The sequence below is a fragment of the Camelus dromedarius genome, chromosome 12 (assembly GCF_036321535.1).
Source record: "Camelus dromedarius isolate mCamDro1 chromosome 12, mCamDro1.pat, whole genome shotgun sequence".
Taxonomy (NCBI): Eukaryota; Metazoa; Chordata; class Mammalia; order Artiodactyla; family Camelidae; genus Camelus; species Camelus dromedarius.
This window is the reverse complement of record NC_087447.1, coordinates 29,980,944-29,997,824: the sequence shown is the minus strand read 5'-3', so window position 1 is coordinate 29,997,824 and position 16,881 is coordinate 29,980,944. Positions and strand designations below refer to the sequence as shown.

At 35.3% G+C, this 16,881-nt stretch overlaps 1 protein-coding gene across 4 annotated transcripts in view; it reads left to right on the top strand.

Moving 5' to 3' along the window:
* Positions 1 to 16,881, top strand: part of ANO3 (anoctamin 3) — a 360,413-nt gene that overhangs the window by 162,602 nt on the left and 180,930 nt on the right. For all 4 annotated transcript variants that reach the window (XM_031459864.2, XM_064492497.1, XM_064492496.1 and 1 more), the window contains 2 exons: positions 11,704 to 11,898; positions 13,111 to 13,182. In XM_031459864.2, the coding sequence (XP_031315724.2) occupies positions 11,704 to 11,898; positions 13,111 to 13,182 (267 nt within the window). The remainder of the gene's footprint in view (positions 1 to 11,703; positions 11,899 to 13,110; positions 13,183 to 16,881) is intronic.

Here is a 16,881-nt window from a genome sequence, read left to right as displayed (position 1 = left end):
GGAAGCATCTGTGGTCCCTGACCTCAAGGGGCCGAGTCCAATGGTAGAGATATAGCTTGCTCACAAAAATTACAATGCAAATCAAAATTACCATTATTAGTTAAGCAGATTAGGTACTACTAAAATTCAAAAGAAAGAAACATTACTTTCAAGGGAAGAATAAAGGCAGATTGTGAGTGCGTGGATGCTTGTGGATGCACTATTAGGTGTATTAAACTCTCCATTAACCTCTAAAGTCATAAATGGAGTCAGTAAAATCTCCATGTATTTCTGGAAATGAATACTATAGGCAGTCCCCATTGTTCCAGAAACCAAGAGTCCTCCTTAGATTCACAAGGCACAGACTTTTTCCATGAGGGCTTACGAGTGGGAATGGGAAGAACACTTTCACCTCATCCTATAACCCCTTGGCAGCCATGAGCTATATTTACACAGCAGTGCTGAGTCCTGCCGTGGCATTTTGCTGCCCGTGCTGCTCTTAAAAGAGGAAGAGGACATGAAGGGAATTATACCTGATTCAGTCACACATATTTGCAAGTTGTCATCCTATCATCCCTGAAGGCCTTTCTCACAAGTTTTTCACTGAAGAAATGATTTTATATAAATTTTTAACTGGAGATAATAATTAGATTGTTTTCATGATATATGTTTTAATCTAAATAAAAATATAAATATGGAGTATTAATTGAAAAATTGATAACATAAAGTGCCATGCATTTTAGGGAAGGCTGTTATCTGAATGTGACTTAAATGCATTTCCTTGGAACTGTCTATCCTAGTATAATTTTTCTATCCTAGTATAATTACTATTTCTATATTTGTAGAGAAATCTCATTATTTTAACCCATATATAGAACTATCATAAATTTCAGTGTATTTTAATATACTGGAGAACCAATTTAAGTTTTGTTTAAAATGAATTTAATATGAAACCAATTTCTTGCCTTAGGAATTACTTTAGAACTTAACCCCAAAACCCTAATGTCATAAACTGTATTTATATACGCCTTTCATTAATTTAATCTTTGAAGGTTTTTGTTGTTGTTGTTGTTATTTCTTGTAAAAACAGAACAAAGGGAGATTGGATTAGTGGAGAGAATTTACACACAATGGCTCCTACCCAAGTCTGTAAAAATATGCTGCCTGAATTTATAGCCTCCTTGCATTTATTGACAGCTTCACAGTGGCAGACTTAAAGAAACTGAAAGGTTAAATATAGTACAGATAGGAATAACCAGAATAAAATTTGAAATAAAGACTTTGAGACTTCTCTTAGAAACAGAATGACAAAATTTAACTATGAAAACTGTGGAATATTGCAGCCTTGGAAATGAAATTGTCCAGAATTTGGAAGTTAATCCAAGTCCAGTATTGGAGTAATCCCCTGTATGGGGATTTTTTTTAATGACATGCAGTACTCTTCCTTATAATTGTCCATGACCATTATGATCAGACCAATTCATTTGTTTTGACTTTGGGAAAATTGATTGTAATTTAGAGGTATGACTTATTTCATTTTACCACACTCCTAATTTCAGAACACACACTTGTGGCTGTGAAGTAGCCATGGGTACCAAGGCAGAGCCACACTGACCAATGTTATTTGGGATGAGGGAGAGGGTATGTGTATGTGTGTGCATCTGTGTACAGGTGTCTGTTTGGAGGAGCATTTAAGCTACTTTAAGGCCTTTATATTCCCAGGTCTATCTAGAATCTCTTTAGCATTGTCCTAAGGTCACTGTACCAACTGGCATATGGAAAAATACAGTAAGCTAGACCTGCTAGGAATTTCAGGAGACAGTATTCCCTTTTGAAATGAGTCCCATCTAAGCTTATTCATTCACATGACAGTATGTCCTCAGAAAGGTCTGTCAAGCCTATCTGAAGATGCTACTTTCAGAGGTTCAATGCCATACCCCGAACTGTGTTTGTGACCTATACCAATTTCAGTGTCATCTGTTTGACTGCTTCTGGCCTCTGACTGCAAAGGGTCTGCAATCCAGTCAGTAGGATAAAAATAAATAAAGTAACCTTCACTGAAAATGCACATCTGAGTAAAAATTATGGTTATAATTTCTGCTAAAAGAGACAAAGCAGCCAGTGGGCTCTTGTCTTTTGAATCTGTTCACATTTCTTCGCTGTTATTTTTCCAGTTGCAGAAGGCAACCCTTCTTTATGCATCAGTCCATTTTCCTTTTTAAGGAGTAGAAAAGAAAATTCCAGGACATTTCTTTGTTCTTTTGTGTGGCACTTTAGAAGAAAACCTGTCAAGGAGCGGTGATTCCTTGAAAACCAGGGAAATAAAGCCAGGAACATGTTCCCTTTTTCTCTGTCTTTGAACTGGGCATGAAATTTCTGCATATCATGAATGATTTGAAAGCATTCTTTTTTATAATGTCAGTCTGTCAATTTAAAATACATTCTTCGTTCTATAGTGACAAGATTAGAACATTTATATTCAGACAGCTTTTAAAAGAAAATTAGGAGGCGATGAAACTCCCTTGAGGTTTTTAACATTAAACTTTGACTGAATTAAATGAATTATTCTTGTTTTTTACTGTTTTCAATTTTGATATAATAATTAAAATGCTCAGCGTTGATTTTGCATAGATTGGCAATTGTTTTCTTAACTTCCATTTTACAGAACAAGTGTCCTTGCTCTAGATATTCCAGTCATATTCTTCCTGAGATCATCCAAACTGAATTCTCCTTCTCTACTTTTTTATATGCTTTTTTATTGTCCCTTAGACATTATTTGAATCTTGATATTTCTGTTCAGTAGGTAAATTCCAATAATGCTGTGGAACTAGACAAAGAATGTGAGCATAGAATCCCTGAGGATTTGTAAATATTTCTTGAATTAAGACAAAGATTTAGCTAAGACCCAGGAAATTTATTTTCAAATCTTAAATTAGATTCATGAGAAAGATATGCAGAGAAGGCACAAGACCGTATATTTTCTTTGTTCTGTTTTGTTTTAACTAGGGCTTTGGCCTCAAAATTCTAGGTGAAATTATTGGCTCTGCTGAACTGGGCTCTACTTTAAGATATAAAGTAAAAGCAGACCTAGTGGTCTTCTAGGTTTCTTTCTTCTAGGCCTGTATCTAATTTTGAACCTTAATGTCACGTTCTTTCAAAGCCTTGATAAACACTGGGAAATCTGAAGGAAGATGAACATGTATCCCTAAGGTGTAGTCTAAACTGGTTAAACCATTGTCCAAAAAACTAGCTGTATGAGCCCTATACTGTTTTTGCTTCACCTTCATAAACCCCAACACATGGAATACAAATATAGTGAAAAGGCAAGACTTATAGAGGCTGTACCTGCCAGAATTTATGATCTCTTCTGTCAGTGTACCCATTGGCTTCACTCTAAAAGCCCTGGAACAAAAATGTCCATATTCTAGCACTTTACCAAGGCCACTTTACCTTGGAAGTGAAGTAGAGGGAGGGGAGGAAGGTCTTTGTTGTCGCCCTGGAGGCTGTCAGTAGTGTTCCTTCTGCATACCTGTGAACAGCAGGGTGCTATGGAAAGAGGCTGGAGAATTACTGGGCTGAATGTCCTTAAGCTAGTTAACCTTAATCTTCCCAGTCTTAAATACGCATCATCAAGCTTTCTTTTAGGATTATTATGAAAATTAAATATATCAGATATCACCTAGGAATGCAAGGTTGGTTCAGTACTCAAAAACCAGTCATTACAATTTACCACACGGACAGACTTACTTTATCACTTGTCTTTAAAAATGGACTTTATTTTTAAACACCATAACAATAGCTAAAATTTCTCATTCTAAACTGGTTGAAAAAATATCCAGAATAAATACTATTTTTCTGAGGTGTTTTTCCTAGCATCAGTAAACATTTTTTCCCATTCTGAAGCTTTTGAAATGAGCTTTCAATGATAAAATATCAAATTATGTTCAAAAGCAGATGTAGAAATTACCAGCCCTTGGCACAGTGTGGAGAAACCTGTAAGGACAACAGCAGCATGTGGCAAGAAGTGGGAAGTTCTGTGGTTACAAATGCTCATGGCAGGCTAGAAATAGAGACCAAGTGGTGCCCCAGTGCAGTACCAGTTAGACTCGTCATGCTTGTGTTTGGGTTCAGAGTCTACACATCAACAAAAATCCTTCTAATTAAGTTATTGTTTGTACCAATAATAATGTGTGGTTGGAAGAGATTGGACCAGATTTTTAGTTTTTCAAAATGTTGTCATAGACCTGTAGATACGTTGGGAGTCTTCAGAACCTCCCCACTTCAAGGACAGGATGTAATCCGAGTTTCCTTGAAGGGTCCATGTACTTTGGCCAAAATCCGAATGGCTTTTTGGGGCCCTTTAGAATGGACAGATCCTGTGCTGCTTTTGGCAATCGTAGAAATAGTGTAACTTTGCAGCTTGTCAAAAGTACTGTAAGACTTTGTGTTATATCCTAATCTAAACCTAGTATTTGTTTTTATTTGGAATTACCTTCTGTGAGACAGGCAAGGATGATCACAAGTTCCAGTTTACCCCTTTACACACACACACAAACACACAAAATGACATTGAGTGTGATGCAAGGAACACCAATATGGTTTTCATAATAATAACTACAAGCTATTTAAAGGTTTCATTTTTACCACTTCCTCCAGAGTGTTGAGAACCCAGAAGATGCCAGTGATTTGATTAGGCTTTCAAAGTCTCCCAGTGGCCATGGTAGTGCTGGAAAAAAACTTTTTTTTTTTAAACCTGACAGCCATGTACTACATATCCATTTGAATAAGAACTTGATGATGAATGAATATTACTGAAATTTAGTTGTGTTTAGCTAATACCAGGCAAGAGACAGCTCAGGAGCCAAAATCCTCAAACTACGTTGCCTTTTCCAGTGAAAAGTTCAAACAGGTGTTTTGAGTCTCAACTGGTCTTAGTAGGAATTGCTGAAGGGGCATGGATTTCAGGCACACGTGATGGAATGAAGAACCAACTGTGAGAATTCCTTCAGTGATCACTACTCGGTGGTTCCACTAAGATCATTACCACCCTTTCCCCCAAGAAATCCACTACCCCCACCTGCATGGAGACCTGTGGTACGTTAATTGGATGATAAAGTTCAAGGTTTCGAAGGTTACCTGGAGGTTATTTTAAAAGGGTATCTGCAACTGTTCATGTTTTTTTGTAATATATTACCTAACAAGACTGCCTCTTACAAGTGTTTCCATGATTTCCAAGCACAAAAGAATTAGATGGCAAATGGAAAACAAAAGAATATTTATGAGTGTTGTTAGAAATTTGTAATTAGGCAGTTCAGGAGGAAGTTTTGATCCCATTTGGGTCCCTACACTAGAACCATTGTCAGTTTGCATGAAATTCCCTTATTTCTGATCATGCTGGTGGAGGATTTGCTCTTGCCAGTGGATTTTAATCTTTGAGAGTGTAGGGGGAATGCACTAACCCTCAGTTTCCCACTTGGGCATTGATGTCATGAATCCTTGTTCAAACAGGTGTTCTTTTGAACATAGAGATCTCTTTCCTTTGAGCACTTTGGCAGGAATTCCCACAAATATTCTGTAATTTTTTTCACCCAGATGCAGTCCTAGACCCTAACTACCAAAACCTAAAACCAGAAGATTAGTTTCTTTATGGTGCTCTGTATCTCTGTGCTACAAGAAATATGAATATTTTGGGGAAGTGACCTGCTCAATATTTTATTGGTATAAAATCTTCAGAAGCTTCCCTTTTGTTATTCTACCTGCTACATACTTATGGTTCTGACTTTAAATTTTGTCATATCTTATGTATGTAGGCATCACTGATTCAGTTTTAATAATAGCAAATACATATAGGATAAACTATGTACCAGGCATTATTCTAGCACTTTATTCAACAATTTAATTGTCACACTCAGAATTCTGTGAGTTAAGTATTATTATTCTTGTTTTAAAAGTGAGGAAACAGAGACAGAGAGACTAAAGAGTTTATCCAAGATCAAAAATTCATATTATGCCAGATCTTGTGCACTAGTAAAACCATTGCTCTTATTTATCCATTCATACGTCTGTCTTTATAAACTAAACATGTACAAGATGCCAGGGTCTCAGAGATGAATGAGTCTTGGCTTCTACCTTGAGGGAGCTGACAGAACAACGCTTAGCAGTACTGGGATAGAAATGCCTCGGGAGTGTGAAAGAAGCCCAGGAAACGTCATAGTTAATACTGCATAAACGCATTAAGGAAGCTTTTCCAGTGTTGATAACATCTGAGTCCCTCTTCGAAGAATAGAAATTTTCAGGACAAAAATAAATAGCATGGGGCAAATGTAGCTTGAGTGAATTATCAGGTTATTGAAGAAATAAGGATACATTGACTATGGATAAACTATGTGTCATGAGCTTATGAACTTGACTACATTGGAAAATTATGGGGAAGACTCTGCTACAGACTTATTTATCTTTTGCTTCTTTCTGTTTTTTTTTTTTTCCTGTGCATTATCAAGAGAGCTCTTTGCATCATAGCACCTTTCATAAATAACAGAAATCTCTATGACTCTCAGGCTCAATTCCTGACAAAATCTATTTGAGTTTTAAAAAGGAAGCAAAGAAATTAATGGCATTTGGGGGAGAGGGAATTTAGAATAGCTCTAATCAATATATGGGTCATTATTTTTGTAATGATAATCATGTATTATTTGTGGCATTACCAAATGAATATTTAATTTAAAGAAAAATCCCATTTGTACTTCAAAAAACGCTAAGGTGATAGATTGTCTGAGCCTTCAGGTTTCAGAACAATGTTGCCATGAAGAGTAAATGTCTCTCGAGGTCTCCTTGAGATTTTAATCTCCATAAGCACAGAGAGTTTTATCTGTTTGTTCACTGTCATATCACCATTGTCCAGAAAGATTATCTAGCATCTATTACAATAAACACTGGCCAAACTAGTATATTAATTAGTAACCTAGTTAATTACTAGAGTCGTTCATCAATCTTTCATTTGGTAAGTATTCACTTGCATACCGTATATGCAGGCCCAGAGCCAGGTGCTGTAGCTGTGACTGTGAGCAAGACAAACGTGACCCTTCCCCTCACTGAACTTCCCTTAGAGTTAAAGAGACTATGTGTTAAATAATATCCTAATAAGTAAATAACTGCAAACACAGCAAGTTCTATTAAAGCCAAGTGTATGTTTCTAGTAGGACATACAGCAAGGAAATGAACTTATTTGGTGTGGGTTGTGTGACTTGGAAATTAGAGAACAATACACAAAGACATAGATTTAAAAAAGGGATACTCATTTCACCTTCAAAACTTTAAAAGTGTATTTTCACTTTTTAAAAGCCTCTTCACAACTCTACCCTTCTTATAGTATTCTGTCTTGCATTAAACTTATGAGGACTTTTCTTACTCATTGTAATAGATTGTATTTGAAGAGATGAATTTTGATTTTGTTAGTTACTCGTTTAAAATCTGACTGTATTTGTTTACCTTTGCCTCCTGCAAAGGCTTGAACATAGCAAGCGAACTCCAAAGTATATTAAAGCCAATAGTTGCCTTTCCCATGTTTGCTAGTAAGCATCTTAAAGTACTTACAGCTTATTAGGAAAAAAAAACTTTAAATTTTATTCTCTAGAGGTAAAAGTGCGTGTGTTGCTTTCTGCTCCCAAAGATTATGCTCAAAGCTCCTCTGAAGTTATATATCTGCACATGTGCAATGGATAATCTCTGCTGATCCCTCCAGATTCATTCTGCACCTTTTTCTACTCTGCCCTTTGCCCCAGCAAGCAGGTATCTCTGTGTTACAGTCACTGGTTCTCATGACCTCTAGCTGCTGTTTAGATTTGACTAGTGGGAGGCATCAGCAAAAGGTTAGAAGTTGATGAAAGGGAAGTTGGGGTATTCTGTTCCCTGGCTCCCTTCATGCCAGTCTGTGGTTTGGCAGTGGCTGCATTCCTCTAAGTACACAGGTTCTGCCAGATTTCCTCTCCCCCAGCTTAGCTATCTCCAGGTTCCATATCTACTCCCTCTCCTTGCTCTGCAGACCCAAAAGTGATAAAGGTTTCTGGGCATTGTTCCTTGTAGGGAGCTTCACTAACCATTTTTTCTCTTAATCCTGCCCACGCCCTTTAAACAATCCCTTTATTAAGCTTTCTTCAGTCATTCTGAGTTAGCCATCTCTGCCCTACTGGGACTCTGTTAAGTAGACATACTTCTTGTTCAAAGTGAGAGCAAACCTGAAAAGTGAATGAAGAGTGAACCATTGTAAAAGAAGTTTCTGAGTAAACAGAGAAGTTGCTTTTTATGTTACAAAGAACAGAGACCTTGAAATCAGATGGACCTGGTTTGTTTCGGGCTCCAACACTACCTGCATGTGGCACTTGAGACAAATTACTTATGTCTTTTGTGTCTCAGGCTTCTCACATGTAAAGTGGGGATGACAAGTCCGAACAGGACTATTATGAGAATTACTGATAACACACAGGATGCACCTCGCACTTTGTAGGCACTCAATAAATAGTGCTTTTATCACATAGAAGTAACTTCCTCCAAAAAGAGCACACTCAAGCCACAAATCAGACATGTTCCTTTGATGGAGTAAGAACTATAGTGATTTTGACAAGGCATGAAAATAAGAAAATTCTGTGCCCATTTATGCTTTTTCCCCCCAAAGCTTATTATTTAGATAAATATACTTTGATTGTATCCACTAATATAGAAAAGTATGTTTGGATTCTATGAAATTAAATGGCATCCTGAGACATCACCTATCCTCAGCTCATCAATTCTACACTATTTCTGATAAAGGTATAAAATTTCAACCACGTAATTCATCTTGAGAATATAACAAAAGACAGACAAATATATTTATTTTTCATTTATTTTTAAAAATTCCCCTCTTGTGGACATAATATAAAATTTATTAATTAACAATGTCATGTTCTTTTGCTACAAATGTCCCAAAATTCTTTTAACAACTTAGTTGGCAGAAATTTCAAAGTTCAATCTGTGAAAAATAACGATTTTTTTTTTCACGAGTCCTTAAGATGAGTTAGTTTTCTTGAAATTTTATTAAAAGAGTGGATCTTTCGAAAAATGTGTATTTTGCATTGAGAACAACCAACCAATTTTTCTTTACTTTTACTTTTCAGTTTTCTCTTTGATGTTTTCTAAGGGCCTATTTTTCCAATTAAACCTTGGTATCAGCTCAAAGCCCATTGAGTTAAATAGTATCTCAGTAACAACTTTACCTCTTTTGATGTCAGATGTCTCATGTGAATGCATTTCCAAAAGACACCTTATTTGCTATGACTTCTTATTTGTAGTTGGACCTTTGTGCATACCCAAGTGAAACTGTCATTTCATAAGATCCTTTTAAATATGTGAGCGTTTACGGAGTGTTCTTAGAGCAGTTGGAAGTAGTACTGATGGTTGCTTTAGAAAAATTTGTTCTAAATATAGAAAATGACACATTGCTACAGTCTACAGGTTTATCCTTGAACTCAACATGTGCTCACCAAAACTGACATGTTACTGCGGTCTTTTTTCTAGTTCTTAGCTTTAAATGTGTGGTTGTCAAATATCATTTAAGGGTACCAGGTAAAGCCATACAAGAAGAGAAATGGAACCTTAGAACATAGAGGCCTGTGTGCTGTGGGGGTAGTTAGTGTTAATTGTGCCAAGCAAAGAACACATACTGCTGATTATGCCAAGCAGAATGTGATGGCATTTGATGTGGAACTTTGAAAAGAAACTTTGTACTCTTTAAAACATAAGGATATCATATTTTCAGCTTAGATTATGTTGGTTTCTAGCAAAGCTGATCTGTATACCAGCTTTGGAAACAATAGTTCAGCAAATGAGAGAACATAGTTTTAAAGATAAATGGGAAGAAACATACAAAGCTGTAGGAAGGATATGTGCGTATCATCAACATGATTTTCTCAATTTTCTTTACATGTTGCATTTGACAAATATTTTCAACAGTTACCTGTTTATGGAGAATTTTATAGAGACTTTCTTACCATATATGCATAATCTTTTGGAGAAAATATGTTAAATCCGAGAATTGTAAATAAATGAAAATGTAGGAGAAAGATCAGCTCAGATTACCTACACAGTCAAGACTTCAAGGCTGCTACCACTGGTTTAGGAGTTCCTCTTTTGTGCCTTTATAATGCCTTATGTATATTTTATTTATTTTTTATAATATAAAGATCTGTTTTTATATATATGCTGCCCTGTTAGCACCGTTTTCACCCAACACTGAGTTAAGGCCTGGCCCAAAGAAAGAACTCAAGAACAGTGAAAATCAAATGAATAAAAATTAGATTTAAAATAGTAATTAATATTTATTTCATATAACTGAGTTATACACATTGTTAACTAAAGGATGGAAAGTGAAAAATAAATATTAGGTTTACAAATAATACTTGATATTTATTTTGTGCAACTCAGTTACACACATTAACTCATAGCAGATTTTGTATTACTCATACCTACCATTTTATAGATTAGCACAAGGAATCCATTCTGATAGATGATGGGTAGACATTCCCAGTTAATTTGTACCAAACAGCCCACATTCATTTTTCATCAATGTATATTTCACAGTTCTCTTAAGATTGTGAATGTAGAATTATAGGTTCTGAGGTCTACTTCAGCTCTGTGGTTTCTACATTCAGAGCTCTCTGCTTAAAATTTGTGTGATATTTTTACCAAGTGGAACCATGGTAACGACCCATCCAAAATTGGGGTTCGTGAGGAGCCGTGGAGCATTCTGAAAGATCCTGGGTTTTGGAATCCAGTAGCTATAAGTTTCACATTCAGTTCTGCCAATTGCTTGATTTATGACCTAGAGTAAGTAAATGTCATTATCTTCCCTAGGTTCATTTCGCATTTGAGGTATGTTTAAAAATATTTTATGAATTTTGGCAAATGCAGTTTTTTTTTTTTTAAAAAGGACATCAGGCAGATAAATTTGTGGAAAATAAAGGGCAAATAAGCATATGCAGAACTCCCCAAAGAACAGTAGCTAATTTTTATCCCCTACCAGGACTGCAGCAGTAGCTCCTTTACACTCTACCTCTTTCTCTCACTCACTGCATCATAAACAGATTTTTTTTTTTCAATTCTGTAAATACATTACAATCTACCTACCTCAGGGCTTTCACATGTTATTATCTTTGCCTAAAAGCACTCTCCACAAACGGCCAGTTTTTGTGCTAAACTATGTGTGCAATTTCTTCCCGGCCTCTTGATCACCATTAGTGCATTATGCGTGTGTTTAAAGGAAGACAGGGTATTGAAAGGAGAGCTCTGGTTAATAACATTAATTTGAATGTTTGTGCATTAAGTTTTACTTATTTTGCTGCTTCAAAACCTAAATGGTTAGATTTACACAAAGGCAGTTCTAGTTATTGTTCTCATAACTCCCCAAATGAATTTAAATGTTTCTTTTTTACAGAACCTAAAAAAAAAAAAAAAAAAAAAAAAAAAGTGAAAGCTCAGACTGGAAGAGGAGCTGTTTATTTCTGATAACTATTTGACAAAAATCTCAAAACACTTCCTGACAATATCAACACAAAACTAATTCAGTTAGCTCTAATCCCTAGGCGGTGCTTTTCAAGAGTAATTTCCTGAAACAGCCATCACAAGAATTAAAAGTATTTGTGGATTCCTACTGATTGTTTCTTATTGCTAAAACTTGCCATTTTGAATTTGCAGGTATGAATATAAGCAAGAGTGAGATAGCAAAAGAAACTTCGTTAAAACCGTCTCGGAGATCCCTGCCTTGCCTCGCCCAGAGCTATGCTTACTCAAAGAGCTTGAGCCAATCTACCTCACTCTTCCAGTCAACTGAGAGTGAATCTCAGGCTCCCACTTCTGTAACCTCAATCTCCGCTGACAAAGCAGAGCAAGGTGAGCTCTGTTCTTGTTTAGCATGTAAAGAGTAGTGTTTTCAAATCCTTTTTCCCTCCCTCCCTCACTCCCTTTTACCCCGCTTCCTTCCACTAATATTTATAGAGTAGGAAGGAGGCTGGCGTAGGAAGGAGAACTATCCTCCATGGCAGTCATTTGTTGGCCAGATGCATGTTCATTTCTTCCTTGCCATGAAGGTAGCCAACCCCATGTAAACATACACCTAATAACTTTCTGTTTGCAGGAGACAGACTAGCCACCTGCATCATTGGCTCATTAGCATTCCTGCTGAGAACTTATAACCAGTAATTAAATATGCCAGCAGTAATAAACTCGGTTTCCTAAAAAGAAAGACCCAAAACTTTAAATAATGCTGACAGTAAAGCAGTGAGTATTTGGTTGTATGAAGATGTGCTGGGACAAGTGTTGGCAAACAAATGCTAATACTGAAGGAAACCTTTTATATAAAAGGACTCAAATATAGGGAAGTGCAAGCTAGATGCCACATTAAAGAGACTTCGTGGTTGCCCAAAGGCTCTGTTCAATACACATCTGTTCATCTGAGATATATCGTAATGCCTTTAAACAGTCCTTTTTCACAAGAGTCAGGAGTCACAATTCAGCCAGGCTCCTTGTCATTCAGTGAATAAGGTGTGCTTTCATTTTCCCATCCCTCTCTAAGAGCTTTTGGGTTATGAAAATGTATTCCCTTCTGATTCCTTAAGGTTACTTCTTCCTCTAAATAACTTAAAAATACCAGTATTCTCTTTTCAATAATATTGGGAAATCACTACCTATTATAAATAGTCAGCTTACATCCATGGCCAAAAAGGAAAGTGGTTAATTGTTCAAGAGAATTAAAATATTAAAATACAATACAGGGGAGGTTACAGCTCAGTGGTAGAGCACATGCTTAGCATAGACAAGGTCCTGGGTTCAATTCCCAGTACCTCCATTTAGAGAAATAAGTAAATAAATAAACTTAATGACCTACCAAAAAAATAAATAAAAATCAATTTGTTGCTTTCATGAAGTGACAGGAAGTAAGTTAAAAATATTTTTTAAAATATAATATAGATACTTCTCTCATTTCATCTCATTAACTTAACATTTCTTCATGTTTGGCCATCATCTGGACATCAGTCATTTTTCTAACTGTTGTTATGTTTTTAATCCCTCAAACTACAAAGTCTTTTTTGTTGTTGTTTCCAGTTAACACTGAGGAGGAGAGAAAAGATTCTGTGCTCAAATGTTCTTTCGCTGACCTCAGTGATTTTTGCTTGGGTAAGTTGATTTTTATTTCCTTCCTCCTTTCCCCCTCTCCAAAAGTAAGGTGTCTTTTTCAAACTTAGAACACTGGTTTTTTTTTAGAAAAAAATTCATGTTTAATCTTTAACATTTGATGAGTGAGAATAATATTCTGAGGTTAAAATATTGTTAAGGTATTTCATGTACAGTTTGAAATTCAAATACAGAAGGTTTGTAATAAACAAAAATCCTATAACTGAAAAAAAATTCTACTGTTAGTCTTTTGGAAATTTTCAATTTTCTGTGAATAAGTACGTTTATACTACTATGTCTAGATTTTTTGAATTTCAGCATTACTTGTTAATCTTTTGTGCTTGATGAAGGTTTAGTTCATTTGTATAACCTTTCATTTTTTTTCATAGTTACATTGCCATGTTAAATTTTAAGCCTCTCTGCTGATTAAATTGATAACATTAGATAGTATATTTGCATCTCTATCATGTTTTTATCACATTTCAACAATATCTCTTGACTCCTCACTTGGCAAATATATTACTAATGGGCTATGAAAATAATGCTTTCTGATGTAGTATCACTTTTTTTCTTATATTTCCAAGTTATGACCTCTGTTGCACTACTGAATAGTCTTTGAATCAAGGTTCATTAAACTCTCCTTTCTAACCTTTCATCAAATACCCAGTCATGTCCCATTATATTTACTTTGTTGTTTACACCATAAACTTTTTTTAGATTTATTTTCCTAGATTATCTAATTTTTTTTCTTCTTGGGAGAAGAAAAATATCCCCTCTTCTAAATACCCCCATTATATTCTGGTTTCTTATTTTTATATCCTTTACCTCATTCTTCTTTAAAGAAATTCTTGGTGTCCACTGACATTTCCTTGGATTACTCGATTAATTCCATTTTCTAAGCCCCCCCACGTACTCTTCTTTCTTAGTTTTTATTCTCATTTTTTCAGATGATAGCCTTAAACAACTACCTCTGAAGGTTGATGTGAGATGCAAACTTTTTTTTTTAATGGAGATACTGGGGATTGAACTAAAGACCTCTTGCATGCTCCTTAGCATGCACTCTACCACTGAGCTATACCTCACCCGCCAAAATGCAACCTTTTTAAGTTATTTTATATCTGATATGACTTCAGTTGGTTCTTATAGTTGGTATTTCCTTGTTTCTAAAATTCTACATTAAAAATAATTTCCCGTGCAATTTGTTGATGAATTCACTGTCATCTAGCATCCATTGTTACTGCTAGAGACCTAATTGCTATCTGATTCTTGTTCCTTTTTTCTTTTCTGTGCATTTTTATTATATTCACTTTTTGTGTTATAAAATTATATGACACTATGTTTATATGTGTGTGCATGTATACATATGTGTATGTGTTTCAATTCATCCCACTCTAGAGACTGTTTGCCCTTTCAGTTTGTTTCATGCCTCCTTTCCATTTCTGTGTAATTTATTCACAATATATGCACTTTTGTTTCCTCCTTTTTTTTCTTTCTAGAAATCCAGCTAAAAGTTCAACATTTTATTTCATCTTATGGCTTTAATTTCTGCCTCAATTCAGGAAGACTCCCTGAATTTTTCTTCCAAATGTCTTTTCATTTGCGTGTGTGTTGTGGTGGGGGTGGGGAAGGTATGCAAAATATATATGTATATTTAGTTTCCAAGACTGTTTTTTTGTTTGTTTGTTTTCAGAATGTAACTTTTTCAGAGCATCCTGTCTTATTTCATGAATACAGTATCTCTGATCTCTCTAATAACACTCGTGATTGTCTTACATTTTCCTTTGCTCTTTAAATTTGAGTCTATTCATCTAGGCATTGTTTTTGCTGACTTTTAATTATTCTCTTTAAGCTGTAGAATTTTTTAAAATTTCTGATGACCTTTGGTCATCTATTTACATTTAAGAATAAAATAACAGAAAGACTGACTCAGAGCTGGGTACATATACACATTTTAGAAATAGAAAGACTCTACTCTAGACTGAATGGCTAAGGAACTGTTACTTAGATGATCCACCCAATGTCAGATGGAAGACTGCACTCTAAAAGTGCCAGTTCCCACATTACTTCTCTCTCATTTTGAATTTCTTTGGAGGAGAAGTTTGTGTTTACATTCTATTATCATAACCTTCGGTTTGCATCATGTTTTCACCCCTGATTCTCACACCTGTCCTCTAGCTGCCATCTTTAAATCTAGACATATCCAGAATTTGGCCAAGGAGAATCACCCTCTCTTCCCACATCTGAACAAATTCTAGGCTAAGCTGCTCCATCGGTTAACACTCTTCCATTAGAATTGTGCCTTCTAGAAAACTGGTGTGGGTTTTTGCCTTTTGAAAATTATTTTATTACCATATTAATGAAGTCTCTAGAGAAAGGGGAAACAAGCACACATACCTGAAAGCTCATTCAGCCATCTTAACTCTGCTTCTTTATTAATAAGTTAACAACTCTTTGATGAGATATTTTATTGTGTGGACCAAAGGAGGAAAACTGTAGAACATTTGTTATAGAAACTCAGTACACAAATTTACATCGAAAAATCTATCCCAAGAAAAATATATCAGAAATGAAAAACATATTTTATTATAGCTTTCTTTATAATAATTATCAAATTTAGAAATGGAAGCAAATTGAGTATTTTTGTAGTTAGGAGTAGTTAAATAAATTGTAAAATATCTACATGCTAGAATATCACAGAGCCATTAATAAATTGTATTATTGAACATTAGTGGCATGTTGCTAAGTAGGGAAAAATTAGCATAATAAAAATGTAGATGTCCTCTGTTTTAGTTAGAAATGATTTGCAAAAGAGCTAGAAAGAAATATACCAATATGCTAGCTAATAGTGACTATTGCTGCATGAGACTATTTGTGGTTGTTATATTTCTTCTTGCTGTCTGTATTTTCTTTCTTTTTTCTCTAAACAAGATGTATGTAAATATTATAAAATAAGAATAGGTACAGAAAAATATTCACATCAGATTTTTTTGTCAGTAGGGAAAAATGCTCATATTTTAGTCAAATGGCATACAGTTCTATGGCTAATTTTCAAAAGTAAAATTTGAAACTGGTTGATAGGCACCCAGATTTTGGTATAATACTGATTTTGAAAGATTCTATCCTGCCCCTCCATTAGTAGACAGTGTAATTCTTAGTTATTTTTTTCTATAGCAGAGATAATTTTGCTCAATCTACTGTTTTGCCTTTTGCTGTTACAGCCTAAGATTCCCTTCATTTGAATGAAAATTTATATTCAAATCTGTAGCTTACAGGACTTGCCTATGCATTGGAACTGGGGCTTTTCCTTTTCATAAATTGAATATAAATAAAATGAAGTCAGAATTTATCAAAAAGTGATACTAATCTGTCCTAACACTTAATTTACAATGTCAGAGTGAATTTATTTGTAATCTGCAGAAGTTCAGCCCTGAGTTTTCAGTAGTGAGCACGTTGGTAGCCTAACTGTATCACCTACATCAGGCATTCCCAGGTTACCTGGGAGCTTTGAAAACTCCCCAGGTCCCAACTCCAGAGAATGAATCAGTATAAATTGGTCTGAAAAGTGAAATCAGGATTCATACTTTTAACTATTCCCCAGGTAAATATTAAATGTAGTCAGAATTAAGAATTTCTAGCCTATGTGGAGAAAAGGGAACCCTCCTTCACTGCTGGTGGGAATGCAGTTTGGTGCAGCCACTGTGG